The sequence below is a fragment of the Rhinopithecus roxellana genome, chromosome 19 (genome assembly GCF_007565055.1).
Source record: "Rhinopithecus roxellana isolate Shanxi Qingling chromosome 19, ASM756505v1, whole genome shotgun sequence".
Taxonomy (NCBI): Eukaryota; Metazoa; Chordata; class Mammalia; order Primates; family Cercopithecidae; genus Rhinopithecus; species Rhinopithecus roxellana.
In genome coordinates, this window is record NC_044567.1 from 18,699,402 (window position 1) to 18,717,039 (window position 17,638).

The 17,638-nt window shown below is 49.4% G+C and overlaps 1 protein-coding gene across 1 annotated transcript in view; it reads left to right on the forward strand.

The window, feature by feature from the left end:
- The window catches only part of SUPT6H (SPT6 homolog, histone chaperone and transcription elongation factor), a 41,879-nt gene that overhangs the window by 23,416 nt on the left and 825 nt on the right, over nt 1–17,638 (forward strand). Inside the window, 21 exon segments of the mRNA XM_010372334.2 lie at nt 127–322; nt 1,262–1,401; nt 1,525–1,642; nt 2,982–3,058; nt 3,288–3,423; nt 3,721–3,858; nt 3,937–4,104; nt 4,719–4,846; nt 5,982–6,189; nt 6,716–6,863; nt 7,544–7,686; nt 9,638–9,778; nt 11,261–11,404; nt 11,406–11,457; nt 13,039–13,277; nt 13,843–13,956; nt 14,130–14,254; nt 16,009–16,121; nt 16,402–16,479; nt 16,575–16,741; nt 17,167–17,354. Of these exon segments, the coding sequence (XP_010370636.1) occupies nt 127–322; nt 1,262–1,401; nt 1,525–1,642; nt 2,982–3,058; nt 3,288–3,423; nt 3,721–3,858; nt 3,937–4,104; nt 4,719–4,846; nt 5,982–6,189; nt 6,716–6,863; nt 7,544–7,686; nt 9,638–9,778; nt 11,261–11,404; nt 11,406–11,457; nt 13,039–13,277; nt 13,843–13,956; nt 14,130–14,254; nt 16,009–16,121; nt 16,402–16,479; nt 16,575–16,741; nt 17,167–17,354 (2,961 nt within the window).

The window sequence follows — 17,638 nt, forward strand, 5'->3', positions numbered from 1 at the left end:
CAGGAGTGGGGAACCACAATTTCATAGTTGAGCAAGCTGTTGTCTCTGGCTTGCTTAGAATGTTCGTGGACATTGGGTGTCACCTTTTCTTCATTCCTGACACCATAGCTTTGTGTCTGTCCTCAGCTATGGCAACGACCAGACATATTTTGAAGAGATAAAACAGTTTTACTACCGAGATGAGTTCAGCCACCAGGTGCAGGAGTGGAACCGGCAGCGCACCATGGCCATCGAACGGGCTTTACAGCAGTTCCTCTATGTGCAGATGGCCAAAGAACTCAAGAACAAGCTGCTGACTGAAGCCAAGGAATATGTCATAAAGGTGAGGGCAGAGACTCATGTTTTTTTGTGTGTTTTTTTCGAGACAGTCTTGCTCTGTTGCCCAGGCTGGAGTGCAGTGGCGCGATCTCGGCTCACTGCAACCTCCGCCTCCTAGGTTGATGTCATTCTCCTGCCTCAGCCTCCCAAGTAGCTGGGACTACAGTTGCCTGGCACCAAGCCCGGCTAATTTTTTATATTTTTAGTATAAAATAACATGGTTTCACTGTGTTAGCCAGGATAGTCTCGATCTTCTGACCTCGTGATCTGCCAGCCTTGGCCTCCCAAAGTGCTGGGATTACACCATCCTAGCTAACGTGGTGAAACCCCCGTCCCTACTAAAAACACAAAAAAGGCTGGGCGCAGTGGCTCAAGCCTGTAATCCCAGCACTTTGGGAGGCCGAGACAGGCGGATCACAAGGTCAGGAGATCGAGACCATCCTGGCTAACACGGTGAAACCCCGTCTCTTCTAAAAAAATACAAAAAAAAAAACTAGCTGGGCGACGTGGCGGGCGCCTGTAGCCCCAGCTACTGGGGAGGCTGAGGCAGGAGAATGGCGTAAACCCAGGAAGCGGAGCTTACAGTGAGCTGAGATCCGGCCACTGCACTCCAGCCTGGGCGGCAGAGCGAGACTCCATCTCAAAAAAAAAATACAAAAAAATACAAAAAAACTAGCCGGGCGAGGTGGCGGGCACCTGTAGTCCCAGCTACTCTGGAGGCTGAGGCAGGAGAATGGCGTGAACCTGGGAGGCGGAGCTTACAGTGAGCAGAGATCGCACCACTGCACTCCAGCCTGGGCAACAGAGCAAGACTCCGTCTCAAAAAAAAAAAAAAACACACACCCTCACACGTGTGTATGAGTGTGTTTCCGTAGCACACTTGGTGAGCCTGATGACCATAATGTCATCGTGTATGTAATATCCCTTGTGTCTCTTCCCCCAGGCCTGTAGTCGAAAGCTCTACAATTGGTTGAGAGTGGCGCCCTACCGACCAGATCAGCAGGTGGAAGAAGATGATGACTTTATGGACGAGAACCAAGGGAAGGGCATTCGAGTCCTCGGCATTGCTTTCTCCTCTGCCAGGTAACAGCCTGTTTTTGCCTCCCCAGCACCATCTCTTACCTGTCTTCCTAAATTTCATTTTTCTCTCATTTATAACTTCATATTGCTGATTATTGCACTCTTGTTTTTCTGTCTGTCTGGCAGAGATCACCCTGTGTTCTGTGCCCTGGTCAATGGTGAAGGAGAAGTGACAGACTTCCTTCGACTGCCCCATTTTACCAAACGGCGAACTGCGTGGAGAGAGGAAGAGCGGGAAAAGAAGGCAAGTGGCCAGGACGAGGTTACTAAGTGTACATCTGGAGTATGTCTTATGATTCAGTGGGAATAAGTGTTTATGGTCTAAGCAAAATCCTATGCAAGACTGATTGTCTCTGATCTGGTCACTGACTTGTCCCCTGGGATGCCTCACTTCCATGAGCAGTAGATGGCACTCAAGTTATCTGGTACAGAATTTGCTTCTGACTTGAGGCCAATTCCTAGGCCTTGTGTGCTTCTGGAGTTGCTTTAACTGCCTCTGTTCTTACCAGCATCTGGGTCAGGCTGTTCCAGCAGCTGAAAGCCACTGAGGCGAGAAGCCAGCCTTTTCCCTGCTTTAGCCTTTCAGGGTCTCTTTTTCCAAGGAAAGAAGACTTTCAATTCATTTGGTTGGTATATTTCTGAATTTTGTTTATCCTAATGGTATCTGTGGTATCTTTCAGTTTTGTTGACAGAGCCCCGTTCTTGAAAGAAAAACTTCTTAAGAAACAACTATTTTTTAAATTGTATTATTATTATTATTGAAAGAGTCTTGCTTTGTCGCCAGGCTGGAGTGCAGTGGCAAGAACTCATCTCACTGCAACTTCTGCTTCCCAGGCTCAAGTGATCCTCCTGCCTCAGCCTCCCAAGTAGCTGGGACCACCAGAGGCGTGCACCACCACGCCTGGCTAATTTTTGTATTTTTTGTAGAGACAAGGTTTCACCATATTGCCTAGACAGGTGTCAAACTCCTAGACTGAAGCGATCCATCTGCCTCAGCCTCCCAAAGTGCAAGTGTGAGCCACTGCACCCAGCCCTTAAAATCTTGAAATGGAGATCAGAATATCTAATAGTCCTAACTAACATTTTAGCAAAAGTCACACCACAAATGAAATAGCCACAGAAGGAGGACATGCAGGAGTGTGAGGCACTGGAAAGTAAATCATAAGAAACTGGACATCTTTAGGCTGAAGAAAATCATACTTAACCGTGTTGATCTTTGCAAAGGGCCCGCACCCAAAAGAGGGCAGCTCCTAGTTCTTTGTTTTGTTTCATCAAAACTAGAACCAGTGGCTAAGTATTAGATTTTGGTCTACAATAAAAAAGAACAGTTTTCTCACTTCATCCTTGCGACCTAGCTAGTGGCAGCTAGTACCACTGGAGTGCAGTTCTAGTCAGTGGAATTATTAAGCAGAGGCAGGGTGGCCAACTTTCAGGAAGAGGTGGGAATGGTTCCTTGGTAGCACCTTGGACCAGATATCTGAAGACTTTTCCAGTTCTTACAAGATCTCCAACATAGGGAGACAGAATTGCCTGAAATCTTCACATCCTCAGAGCCATTCAGCTTCAATTTTCTTTCAATCCAGGCTCAAGACATTGAAACGCTAAAGAAATTTCTCCTGAATAAGAAGCCTCATGTGGTGACAGTTGCAGGAGAGAACAGGTAGGTGGGGATTAGACCACACCTGGTTTAAGGCTATGACCCAATTCATCCCTTATTATTGAATCTGGCATATGCCCATAACATGTGGGGCTTGTGCCTGTGCAGGGAGTGTCCCTGGCGATGTTTTACCTCATTGTCTTCAAAGCCCTTTCCTCCCTGCCCCCAAGGCAGTCATGAGACTGTCCATCCCTAAGAAAATGTATTCATTGACCAACACTCATCCCACCAGGGACGCCCAGATGTTGATTGAAGATGTGAAACGCATTGTACATGAGTTGGATCAGGGCCAGCAGCTGTCATCTATTGGGGTAGAGCTGGTTGACAACGAGTTGGCCATTCTCTATATGAACAGCAAGAAGTCAGAGGTAATGCTGGAGTCCCACCCTTAGGGCCTGTCCAGGCAAGTGCTATTAATCCCAAAGAGATTAAATAGGGAAACAAAGGTTATCAGGGCACAGGATTATACCTGTGTACTTATCCATGCAGAAGTTCTCCGTTTTGCAGTTACGGTTCAGATTGGGAGTCCCAGAAATTAAATCAGTCCCAGGAAAAAAGATCCCAGAGAAGCAGAGAAAATGATTTAAACAAGAATGGTTTGGATTTCCTCTTGATGTTGGAGCTGAGGGGATTTTAAGGCCCTGCTGACCCTCATTTGACTCTAGGCAGAATTCCGGGATTACCCTCCAGTGCTGAGACAGGCCGTCTCCCTGGCCCGGCGCATCCAGGACCCTCTGATTGAATTTGCCCAGGTGTGCAGTTCTGATGAAGACATCCTGTGTCTCAAGTTTCACCCCTTGCAGGTGAGTAGGATTTGACAGGCAGACTCCGGTGGAGGGAAAGGCAGAGTAACCTTACTCCTGCCTGCTTAATGTCAACAGGAGCATGTGGTGAAAGAGGAGCTGCTCAACGCCTTGTACTGTGAATTTATCAACCGAGTCAATGAGGTCGGGGTCGATGTCAACCGTGCCATTGCCCACCCTTACAGCCAGGCCTTGATCCAGTATGTTTGTGGCCTGGGACCTCGGAAAGGGACCCACCTTCTGAAGGTAGGATTGGAGTGAATTCAGAAATTTTAAAACTTGCCATTTCATTGAATATGAATATATACTTTGTCAGTATAATTTAACAGCTCAGGAAGACCAAGGTCAGTGACTTGTCCAAAATCACTCAGCAAGTGAGAGTCAGAGTCTGACATCAGACCCAGTTGGCCAAAGCTGTGCCCTTCACTGCTACTTGCACCACCACGCCCGGCTAATTTTTTGTATTTTTAGTAGAGACAGGGTTTCACCATGTTGACCAGGCTGGTCTCGAACGCCTGACCTCAAGTGATCCACTTGCCTCAGCCTCCCAAAGTGTTGGGATTACAGGCATGAGCCACTGCGCCCAGCCAACTAGTGTTAACTTGTAACTTATAAGCCATACATTAGTTGTATATGGTTTTTGGTGTAGGTATAACATCATTTATTTATTATTTTCCCATTTAAAGCAAAACTTTTGTTTGTTTGGTTTTTAATTTTGAGTAGTCGATAGTGTGCTGTAGTGCTCAACTAGATACTGGGTGGGGACAGAATTTTTGTTATGAGGGTTTAATAGAGACTGGAACAGTTTGGGTAGGTGGGGCCTCCTTACTGCCCTGGCTCAGTCCAGCTCTCTCCCCCAGATCCTGAAGCAGAACAACACCCGGCTCGAGAGCCGGACGCAGCTGGTCACCATGTGCCACATGGGTCCCAAAGTCTTCATGAATTGCGCTGGCTTCCTCAAGATCGACACGGCCTCCCTGGGGGACAGGTGATGCCCTCTGCCTGGATGGGGCAGGAGGAATTCCCTTGTGGGCTTTGTTTTCGGGTTTCAGGGGTTAGGGCTATCAAAGGGCCACAAGCCATTTAATTTAGGAAATGTTTTAAAGAAAAGGTAAGGAACTTTATTCAGTCAAGAGCCCCTGACCTATGGAAAAGATCGGTTCAATTATGTGAAACATTTTTCATGTGAGAGAAACATAAAAAGAACCAGCTTAGCTTATAAATTAAGCATGGAAAACACAAGATTTTGTTCAGTGAACACAAACTTGCTTTTTTTTTATTATGGTTTGTTGTGGCCAGATAAGGGTGGGAATAGCAGGGGCAATGAGAAAGGAGTTTGGGGGTATGAAGAGATAAGGAAGGGGGAGAGAGATTTGGTATGTTCTGAGATGATGTTATTAAGAGAAAGTTCTATTCACTTGGACTTTGGACTTCACTATTGACCTCTTCCTCTCCAGAAGTTATCAACTCAGTCTTTGGAGGATCTTTTCCACGGGCACATAGCTCCTCATTCAGTAATGGAAATCAGTGGGGAAATAGGCTTCAAGTTCTAAAACTTCATTTTCCACTCAGCTTTGCTGTAACACTCCACGAATAACATAGGTCCATGTGAGTGCACGGGCAAGACCAGCCTGGGAAGGCTTTATGGGGGAAAATAGCTATCAGCAAATTTTCGAAGGTTTTTTTTCCCCTTTCTTGATTTATCTTATTATAAGACTCATATAACTTCATCATATAAAATTCAACATGTAGAAATATTATGCAGAAAGTGGAAGTCCCCCATAATCCCACCCCCCAGAGATAACTACCATAACAATTTTATGTATACTACAGTTTTTCTAAATTTTATTTTTGCTATGCATTTACTAACTACCCATTTACTACAAAAATGGGATCATATGGTTCATAGTGTTTTTGCAGTGCATTTTTCACGTATCAATATATTGTGGCCATCTTTCCATGTCAGCACACATAGATCTACCTCATTCTTGTTAATGGCTGTATAGTATTCCATTGTATGGAGGTGCCCTAATTTATTTAACCAGTTCCCCATTGGTGGACATTTGGGTTGTTACTAGAAGCTTCTTGTTCTATATCCTATTCCTCTTCTGCCTTTCCTCCAGCACTGACTCATATATTGAAGTCCTTGATGGTTCCCGCGTCCACCCTGAGACTTATGAGTGGGCTAGGAAGATGGCAGTGGATGCCCTGGAATACGATGAATCAGCCGAGGATGCCAATCCTGCAGGAGCCCTTGAAGAAATATTGGAAAACCCAGAGCGACTCAAAGACCTGGACCTTGATGCCTTTGCAGAAGAGCTGGAGAGGCAGGTAAGGAACAGCATGGAAGGCCCAGCAGGAAAACCCATCCCAAGTGGCCAGGTTGCTAGGAGACTTGGGTAGTGAGTGTGCAGAGAAAGCTTGATACTGTTAGTATGGCAGACTTGATCCTCTCATCTCCCTGCCCTGCTCTACCGGATTCCTCAAGGAAGTTTTTGGTCTGCTTGTTAAGGAGCCAGGGGATTCTGAGATTGCCACCATAATTACAAGGGGCAGGAGGGAGTTGGGAGGATGTCAGTACTACAGTTTCCATCTAGGCCCCCTTTCCTCCTTTCTAACAGCACAGCTTTGCGTATATCTGTGGACTCATTGGGGGTTCCGTGAAGCATTTTGATTACAGGACAGTGTTTCATGGCTAAGTTTGAAAACCACCTTTAGTAAATGTTGATGGAGAGAAGAGAAGAAGCCCTGACAGAAACGTACTCCCATCTGGAGAGGCCCGCCCCTTCCACGGGACTCCCTGAGGCTCAGGTTGGGGGGCAGCTGCAAGGCTCTTCTTGGTGGGCTTCTTCCCCAGGGCTATGGTGACAAACACATCACACTCTATGACATCCGGGCAGAGTTGAGTTGTCGATACAAGGACCTCCGGACAGCCTACCGCTCTCCCAACACGGAGGAGATCTTCAATATGTTAACCAAAGAAACACCAGAGACCTTCTACATTGGTAAATTCTGGGGTCGTTTTTTTATTGGGAGCAGGGGGTGTGTTTACCATGTACATTCAAACCAAGCAGCAGTTCCAGCAGATTGAGGCAGGTTTGTGTTGTACATGGGGAAGACCAGGAGAGCATTTTAAAAGACTGAAGAGTCCTGGACTGGAAATCAAAACTGAATTTAAGGTCAGATGTGCTTCCAATGTGCTGTGGAATCTTCATGCAGTTAGTTTTCTTACAGGTTTATTTTCTCTATCATCAAATCAGGGGAACAGCCAGGCCCAGTGGCTCATGCCTGTAATCCCAGCACTTTGGGAGGCCAAGGCAGGCAGACTGCTTGAGGCCAGGAGTTCGAGACCAGCCTGGGCAACATGAGGAAACCCCCATATCTACTCAAAATACAAAAATTAGCTGGGCGTGGTGGTGGGCACCTGTAATCCCAGCTACTCTGGAGGCTGAGGCAGGAGGATTCCTTGAACCTGGGAGGCAGAGGTTACAGTGAGCTGAGATGGCGCTATTGTACTCCAGCCTAGGCAACAGAGCGAGACTTCGTCTCAAAAAAATAAAGTTCAGGAAGAGTTCCCTCTTCAAGGATGGGAAGGAAGTCAGATATTCTGTCACTTAAAGGCTGGTGGATATAAGTTCTCTCCACATTCTCTGAGCCTGTTCCCCATCCTCTTTCCTTCTTGCAGGAAAGCTCATCATCTGCAATGTCACTGGCATCGCCCACAGGCGTCCCCAGGGTGAGAGCTATGACCAGGCGATCCGCAATGATGAGACAGGGCTGTGGCAGTGCCCATTCTGTCAGCAGGACAATTTCCCTGAACTAAGCGAGGTGTGTGCTGCGGCGTTATCTTGCTCAGTGGATTTTCTTGGTTGAATGATCTCGGTGCCTAGAAGGGAATCAGAAATGAGGGCGTTCTAGATCATGCTCTTACCAAACAAGTACACAAGGAAGGAAGACAGATAGGAAACATACAGGTTTAGCATGAAGTCCCTTCTGAGAAGGCTGACATAGCTGGTCACAGTGGCTCACGCCTATAATCCTAGCACTTTGGGAGGCTAAGGTGGGCGGTTCATCTGAGGTCAGGGGTTCGAGACCAGCCTGGCCAAGATGGTGAAACCCCATCTCTACTAAAAATACAAAAATTAGCCAGTTGTGGTGGCACAGGCCTGTAATCCCAGCTACTCAGGAGGCTGAGACAGGAGAATCACTTGAACCGAGGAGGTGGAGGTTGCAGTGAGCCAAGATCATACCACTGTACTACAGCCTGGGCGACAGAATGAGACTTCATCTCAGAAAAGGGAAAAAAAAAAGACTGACATGGAAACTTATTACAGTCACTGGGTCAAAACAAAATGGCAGCCAGGCATGGTGGCACGTACATATAGTGGTTCACACCTGTGCCAGCTACATCGGAGGCTGATTTGGGAGGATTACTTGAGCCCAGGATTTTGAGGCCAGCCTGGGCAACATAGCAAGACCCCATCTCCTTTTTTTAAAAAGGAAGGGGCAGCTGGGCGCGGTGGCTCATGCCTGTAATCCCAGCACTTTGGGAGGCTGAGGCAGGCGGATCACGAGGTCAGGAGATCGAGACCATCCTGGCTAACACGGTGAAACCCCTTCTCTATTAAAAAATACAAAAAATTAGCCAGGTGTGGTGGCAGGTGCCTGTAGTCCCAGCTACTTCGGAGGCCGAGGCAGGAGAATGGTGTTAACCTGGGAGTCGGAGCTTGCAGTGAGCCAAGATTGCGCCACTGCACTCCAGCCTGGGCAACAGAGCAAGACTCTGTCTCAAAAAAAAAAAAAAAAGGTATTACCCAGACTTGGGGGCATGCGCTTATAGTCCCAGCTACTCGAGAGGCCAAGGTGGAAGGATCACTTAAGCCTGGGAGATTGAGGCCGCAGTGAACCCTGATTGCACCACTGCACTTAAGCCTGGGCAGAATGATCCTGTCTCAAGAAAAAGAAAAAGATGGCTAGGCGTGGTGGCTCACACCTGTAATCCCAGCACTTTCAGAGGCTTAGGTGGGCAGATCACCTGAGGTCAGGAGTTCGAGACCAGCCTGGCCAACATGGTGAAACCCTGTCTCTACTAAAAATATAAAAATCCACCCGGTGTGGTGGTGCACGCCTGTAATCCCAGCTGCTCAGGAGGCTGAGGCACGAGAATCGGCTTGAACCCGGGAGGCGGAGGTTAGAGTGAGCCAAGATTGTGCCACTGCACTCCAGCCTGGGCAACAGAGCAAGACTCCATCTCAAAGAAAAAGAAAAAGATTCATCTGATGATCCCAGCACTTTGGGAGGCCGAGACGGGCGGATCACGAGGTCAGGAGATCGAGACCATCCTGGCTAACACGGTGAAACCCCGTCTCTACTGAAAAATACAAAAAAACTAGCCGGGCGAGGTGGTGGGCACCTGTAGTCCTAGCTACTCTGGAGGCTGAGGCAGGAGAATAGCGTGAACCCGGGAGGTGGAGCTTGCAGTGAGCTGAGATCTGGCCACTGCACTCCAGCCTGGGCGACAGAGCGAGACTCCGTCTCAAAAAAAAAAAAAAAAAAGATTCATCTGATGGCCAGTGGTGCCAAGCGTCAGCTGTGAGACAAGGGACTTTGTAGATGTTCAAATTCTGTCTTGGCAGATGACTAAGTCATCATTGTATTTTCAGATGATGCTGCAAGGCGTCAGTGGTAAAAGAAATTACAACATCTCTGGGAGTTCTTTTCTGAATAAGTGATCTCTAGAATCTTGATAATCAGACTCCTCTCCTCATGCCCTCTTTAGGTGTGGAACCACTTTGACAGCGGTTCGTGCCCAGGCCAGGCCATCGGTGTCAAAACACGGCTAGACAATGGTGTCACCGGCTTCATCCCCACCAAATTCCTCAGTGACAAAGTGGTAAAGCGGCCAGAAGAACGAGTGAAGGTAGAGGGCTGACTGTCCTAAGGTCGTAGTGTAATTTTCAGCTGCCCAGATCAGGTTGTCTTTAACTTTGGGCTCTCCCCACCAGAAGTTAGGCTCTGTTCCCAGTGGCTGCTGGTGGGAAGCATTTCAGGGAAGATTTATAACTAGTTGAAAGAAGCTAGGGTGAGAAGCATTTGAATGAGTAGCAGCTTTTGTTCACTGCCTTTGTGAAATTTCAGCAAGTTCCCAGTCCTTTAGGAGAGGGCTCTCTCTTCCTGTGTGGGAAGCTGCAGTTCAGTCCAGAGGGCAGGGCCCAGCATTACATGCTGTGAAACAGAAAGGCTCTGCCTGTTCTCCCAAGACCAGGCAGCAGTGCTGTAGAGGATGGAAAATAATGCATGGCACAGCCCCTGTGCACAGGGAGCCTCTGGATCCTCTAGGCAGAACCAGATAGCAGAAGGAACCTTGAGATGGTGTCTGTGGATGGGGAGGAAATCTCCAGGCTTCCTTACTGTTCTGTTATTTTCCGGCCATATATTATGCACCCACTAGATACCAGCACTGACATCGACATATGTTGTCTCTAATCTCACATGCCGATGGAAATGGAAATACTGTTTTTTGTCAGAGAAATTCATCGTTTTTCAGAATCACCCAGTTAGTGACATAGCTGATACCAGCTCTGCCAAATTCACTGGTTCTGAGTGTTGTGAACCCCTGAGAACTATGACTTAAGAGGGCTGGGGAGAGATAGTTCTAACAAATGAAGCTGGGGAGATTTTTCACAAGGAGGAGAGTGATGCAGAGTGACTGACTTTTGCTACTACTTAGAAGGGCTCATGTCAAGGGTAAGCTACAGAAAACAGCTATTATTTTGCTTTCCCTTCAAAAAGGGAAGTCAGGCCATGCGCGGCAGCTCACACCTATAATCCCAGCACTTCGGGAGGCCAAGGTGGGTGGATCATCACTTGAAGTCAGGAGTTCGAGACCAGCCTGGCCAACATGGTGAAACCTCGTCTCTACAGAAAATACAAAAATTAGCCGGGTGTGGTGGCACGCGCCTGTAATCCCAGCTACTTGGGAGGCTAAGACAGGAGCACCGCTTGAACCCTGTGTGGAGGTTGCAGTGAGCCAAGATCACGCCACTGCACTCTAGCCTGGGAGATGAGTGAGACTGTCTCAAAAAAAGTTGGGGGCTTAGGGGAGTCAACCTTTGATGGCACTTTGGGAGCAGTAACTAGGCGACTTCATTGGAGAAGAGAAGAGTGTCAGGGACAGAGTAGATCCAACAGGCTCCAGCTGGTTTTCCTGCCCAGAGTGGAGGCATCAATGCAGGGATTCCACGCCAAACTCCCAGTTTGCCATTCAGCAACTGGCTGGCTTTGGGCAAGTCACTTTACACTTTACACCTTTCTGCCTGGACTTTGGTTTTCTCGTGTGTGAAATAGGGCATCGGGCTAGATCATCTTTGTCCCTTCCAGCTCAAATGTTCTGTGGATCTAGGTGGGAATGACTGTTCACTGCCGCATCATGAAGATTGACATTGAGAAGTTCAGTGCAGACCTGACCTGCCGCACTTCAGACCTCATGGACAGGAACAATGAGTGGAAGCTGCCCAAGGACACCTACTATGACTTTGATGCTGAAAGCTGCAGACCACAAGCAGGAGGAGGACATGAAGCGGAAGCAGCAGCGGACCAGTGAGTGTGCCTCCTACCATCTCTGTGCACCCTGAATCTTGGCAGTTCTCCCAGTGCAAGATTCAGGCCACAGGATGCACATGTGTCAGTCTCAAGTGGAAGTGGGTACTCAGCTTTGAGGTGCTGAGGCCTGGAGATGTCATGAAAAAGTCATAGGTAGGGCTGGAAGCCAGAGTCTTTTGGGTCACATTTGCCTTGTGACTCTTAAGGCCTCATTCTTTCAGTGTCCTAGGAGCCCAGGTTAACGCGTCCTTCATATCAGCTAATCCAGGCCCAGAGAAGGTGAAGGAGTCTCACAATCCAATAGTGGGTCAGAAATTAAGCTCAAAACAGGGTGGCTCATGGCTGTAGCCCTGCACTTTGGGAGGCCAAGGCAGGAGGAGCACTTGAGCCCAGGAGTTTAAGACCAGCATGGGTAACTTAGTAAGAGCCCATCTCTACAAAAATATTTTAAAAATTAGCCAGGAGGCCGGGCACGGTGGCTCAAGCCTGTAATCCCAGCACTTTGGGAGGCTGAGACGGGTGGATGACGAGGTCAGGAGATTGAGACCATCCTGGCTAACACGGTGAAACCCTATCTCCACTAAAAAATACAAAAAAAAAAAAAAAAAAAACTAGCCAGGTGAGGTGGTGGGCGCCTGTAATCCCAGCTACTCAGGAGGCTGAGGCAGGAGAATGTCGTAAACCCGGGAGGCAGAGCTTGCAGTGAGCCGAGATCCAGCCACTGCACTCCAGCCTGGGCGACAGAGCAAGACTCTTGTCTCAAAAAAAAAAAAGAAAATTAGCCAGGAGCTGGGTGCAGTGGCTCATGCCTATAATCCCAGCACTTTGGAGGCTGAGGCAGGCAGATCACTTGAGGTCAGGAGTTCAAGACCAACCTGGCCAAAATGGTGAAACCCCCATCTCTGCCAAAAATATAAAAACTAGCCAGGTGACTGAGGCAGGATAATTGTTTGAACCCAGGAGGGAGAAGTTACAGTGAGCTGAAATTGCACCACTGCACTACAGCTTGGGTGACAGAGTGAGACTGTCCCAAAAAAAAAAAAAAGGCCAGGCATGGTGGTTCACGCCTGTAACCCCAGCACTTTGGGAGGCTGAGGCAGGCGGGTCGCTTGAGGTCAGGAGTTGAAGACAAGCCTGGCCAAAATGGTGAAACCCTCTCTCTACTAAAAATACAAAAACAAGCCAGGCGTGGGGTGGGCCCCTGTAATCCCAGCTACTGAGGCAGGAGAATTGCTTGAACCCAGGAGGGAGAATTGCAGTAAGCCGAAATTGCACCACTGCATTACAACATGGGTGACGGAGTGAGACACTGTCTCAAAAAAAAAAAAAAAAAAAAAAATTAGCCAGCCATGGTGATGTGCACCAGCATTCCCAGCTATTTTAGAGGCTGAGACAGGAGGATCGCTTGAGCCCAGGAGTTCGAGGCTACAGTGAGCCATGATTGTGCCACTGGCACTCCAGCCCAGGTGACAGCACCCCAACTCAATAAATAAATAAGAAGTGAAGGCCTGGTTTGTCCTGTTGCTGCCAGCTCCTAGCTTCATCATCCAGTCTGTACTACTTTTCTGCTCTCTTCAGCATATATCAAGAGAGTGATCGCACACCCATCCTTCCATAATATCAATTTCAAGCAAGCAGAAAAGATGATGGAGACCATGGACCAGGGTGATGTGATTATCCGACCAAGCAGCAAGGGTGAGAACCACCTGACAGTGACCTGGAAAGTCAGTGATGGCATCTACCAACACGTGGATGTGCGGGAGGAGGGCAAGGAAAATGCCTTCAGCCTGGGAGCCACTCTGTGGATCAACAGTGAGGTGAGAGCCAGTACCTGCCCTCCTCCCATCCCACTCCTGCTTTCAGAAAGGCGCCGTTCAGGGCACCTTCACCTGACATTAGTAACTCGGGTCATAGGTATTTTAGCTCTGCAGAGCAACAAAATGGGAGGTGGTTTGCAGAATGAGTCATTTGATACCAATTTTGTTTATTTTGTCCCCTCATTCCCTGTCCTCCAAACGTTAAAGTAGTCTACCTAGAGGGAGCTGGTGGAGGAAGAGAAGAAAATACACATGTGTATGCACACACATATATCAAGTTTCTCTTTTCTGTTTTCAGTGAAGAGAAATCTGGTGAATTTTCCTCTTGTTCCCAAGCACTAGGGGAGAATCAAAGCCAGGATTTAAAGGACTTTATGCCCTGTGAGCTAATACGTCTGGACATGACACAGATGGATAAATTGAGGGGACTTTGCTATGGAGTGAGGCTTCAGCAGGACTGAGAAGCCCATCCCCTGCCATGGTTTCTCTTCTGGATGGATTTGATGAAGGGCCAAGAGTCTCAGCTCTGGATATGACACATGAGGCCTTTACCTTCTTCCCACAGGAATTTGAAGATTTGGATGAGATTGTTGCTCGCTATGTCCAGCCCATGGCATCCTTCGCCCGGGACCTTCTAAACCACAAGTATTATCAGGACTGCAGTGGTGGGGACCGCAAGGTGAGCCCAGGTCTCTCTGAGGGATGACACTTTACAGTCATTTAAGGATGTACGCTTTTCCCTTCAGTGTAGGCGACACTCAAGCGGTAAAGGAAGTGTACATCATGTGTGCACCAGACATTATGTACCAAGCATGCTGCTATCCCAACCTCTCCCCCTCATTCTACCCCCAGAAATTAGAGGAGCTGCTCATCAAAACTAAGAAGGAGAAGCCCACCTTCATCCCTTATTTCATCTGTGCCTGCAAGGAACTGCCCGGCAAGTTCCTACTGGGATACCAACCCCGGGGTAAACCCAGGTGAGCACTAGTGCTGAGAAGGTGCTGCCACTGGGGTTCATAGGCAAGTTAGAAGGGAGGGAGAGGCCCGGCGCAGTGCCCTCTCTGGCTCTGCTGGACTGCCTTTCTCCTCTCATCTGTTTAGAACAGAGGTGGAGGTTGGAGGTGGGAAAAGAAGGTGATGATTTAGAGGCAAAAAGGCAAGGATTCACATAAGAAGGGCGCTTTCTTTAACACCGTGAGAAAGGAGTTCCGTTCACCTCCTCTCCCTCCCACAGAGTGACAGGAGTCACCAGACACTCTTCACCTGATTGCAGAAACTGGGGGCCAGTACACTGGTCTCTCCTGTCCACCGCCTGCCTCACCCTCACCAGGGCTTGCACACAGTGGCTCACTGTTGCTGTAATGTGCTCACTCCACCTGCACTGAAACGGTGGTCAGGAGAGCCTGTCTCCTGTTCTGCTCTGTCTCCTGCTCTGCCCCCTTCTGTGTGACTGATAGGCTGGCCTTCCTGAGGAATCCCATGCTAGAGGAATCTGAATCCCTCTAGCACTTACTCTGAACCTAGAGGACAAAGTCCAGTTTCCTTAGACCTGCCTCTTTATGTCTGTGATACAGACTGGTAATCACACTCACCTTCTCTGCCTAAGCCCTGCCCCCATCCTTCCATTTGCCTTTGGCCAGGGCCCTGTGCACTTCTGCTTTTATCCCTGTACTGGCTGCACCTGATGCACAGCTCAGGCTGCATTAGTAGGCGCTCAGTGGCCAGATGACAGGAAGCCCTAGACTCTGGACCGTGTGCCATCTTGGGCGTATCTGGAATATTGTGCTCATTTCTTGAGAAGCCTGTTGACTCACCGGTGTGCTTCCAGAGGCCAGCAGCCAGGGCTAAGTGGGGCTAGAAACTGTGTCCTATGAGGAACAGTTGAGCAAACTGAGCGGGGTGGGGGTTGAGGGGGGAGGGCCTCTAACCAGGACCAGGTGCAGCATGATTGCTTCTGGAGAAAGGAGCTGACTCTCCTTGTGTGGCAGAATTAATAGAAGAGATAGGAGGTAGGTGTCAGCCTAATAGAAATGAGAACTGTGTACTATGTAGCATTATCTGGTTGCCATTGATAGCTGGCCTTTATTGAGCACAACCCAGCTATAGGCATTGTGGAACGTGCTCTGTGCATTCTCATTTATCCTCACGCCCACCCCATAGGTTTAAGTGCTTTGGTCCTCGTTGGACAAATGAAGCAGAGATTCAAGTTTAGTAACTTGGTGCAATGTGTCATATGCGGTGAATGGCAGAGCTGAAACTAGCACTGGAACTAACCTAGAGCCCCTCTTAACTACTATCTGCTACTCTCAGAAGTGTTGAACAAGGGCAGACTACCACCTTCCACAGCCACTGCAGAAAGATGCCTGTTTTGGGGGAGTTGCAATTTGCTGCTCTGGGAGGTCCCTTCCAACCCTGGCAGTATGGGACCTTGGTCTCACTTCACCGGCGGTATCTTGCCTTCATACTGCAGCCCAGTATGGTAGCACAGCCTCCAGCAAGCCTTCCTCCGGCAGCCTGTATGCTGCACACGGGGCCACCGACTCCTTGGCCTTGACTGGTATTCTGCCATGTGCTGCTCACCTCCCTTCACAGGCCTGGGGACTGGCTCTGTCATCTCTCCTTTCCCCTAGCACCCAGAATGGCTACTTCACATGGTGGGCATCTGTTCTGGTTGCTCTCTCATGGTGAGTCCCAAGTGGTTTCTGACGCATGTTTCCTTCTAAAATCCCAGGATAGAATATGTAACGGTGACTCCAGAGGGATTCCGGTACCGGGGCCAGATCTTCCCAACCGTGAATGGACTCTTTAGATGGTTTAAGGATCACTACCAGGATCCTGTACCAGGTGAGTTCTGCTCTTCCTGACTTCAGGGGCCTGGCTGGAGGAACACCTAGGACCTGACTCAAGAGTAGTCCCAGCCTAGGGGACCAGGTGAGAAGTAGGCTGTCACTGCAGCTGTCTTACTCCTCCTGCAGCCTCCCAGCATCAGGAAGTTTATCCATCCACTGTGCCTATGCAGCTTCCCTTCCTCCCTCCACCTACTTCAGTGCCCCCTCCACCCCCTGAATTGGGAAACCAAAAATAGGTTTCTGGAGGGATGTAACTAAGTAACCACTTCCTGCAGGCATCACCCCTAGCAGCAGCAGCAGAACCCGGACCCCTGCCTCTATCAATGCTACCCCGGCCAACATCAACCTTGCAGGTGAGGCGCTTGAGCCTGGGACTGGAGGTGGGCATGGTGGAGCTAAAGGGACTTTCACCTCTAACATGCCCCTCCCCGCCTCTGTGTGCTTACAGATCTGACACGGGCGGTGAATGCCCTGCCTCAGAACATGACTTCACAGATGTTCAGTGCCATTGCTGCAGTGACAGGCCAAGGACAGAACCCTAATGCCACCCCAGCCCAGTGGGCCTCCAGCCAGTATGGCTATGGCGGCAGTGGAGGCGGCAGCAGTGCTTATCACGTATGTGACTTGGGGAGGAGGCTGCCTGTGCAGGGTGGGGCCCATAGACTGGCCTCTCACATGGCCCACAAGGGGCTTCACATGCACAGATGGGGCTGCCACAGCCTTGGTAACTGTCTCCAACAGATATTCCTTGTCCTCAGGCCCATTTGAAGGGGAAGAGAGTAAGAGAGGGCATAACGTTTCCATGGGCCTTTGGAATCTTTGGAACCCACAAGCCACTAGAAACTTGACGTGGTCAGGATCAGTGGGCACCGTGTGCTCGGTGCCGACCTGCAGACTTCCCACTGCTGGTCAGAAGCACACGCTCAGTGGAGAATCATCTGGAAAGCTTTGCTGAGCCCACCCTTGCGCTTACCCAGAATTCACAGCAAGGCCAAACAAGCCCCACACCCATCCCTATTTAACTCTTCATGCCTCTCCAGGTATTCCCAACGCCAGCCCAGCAGCCAGTGGCCACACCACTAATGACCCCTAGCTACTCCTACACGACCCCAAGCCAGCCCATCACCACCCCTCAGTACCACCAGCTCCAGGCCAGCACCACCCCGCAGTCGGCCCAGGCCCAGCCCCAGCCCTCCTCCAGCTCCCGGCAACGGCAGCAGCAGCCAAAGTAAGTATCTGTATGGTGGCACAGTGCAGGTCAGTGGTAGGGGCAGGTGTTGTCAAGAGGCCGAGAGGCTTAGCGTAGGCAGGTGCTCTGGATCCTCTGAGGGCCCTGATCACGTGATATGCCAGGAACACTTAGTTTCTGGGTGAAGACAGAAGAGGGCAGTGTGGCAGCCAGCTGCTGCTGTATCTGCCTCACCCCAGCAGAGGGGCTGCTGCCCGTAGGTATGAGGTTCCTTTCTGCAAGGGTACAGTGATTGGTGGGAAGACTTCCTTTTAGCAAAGTCC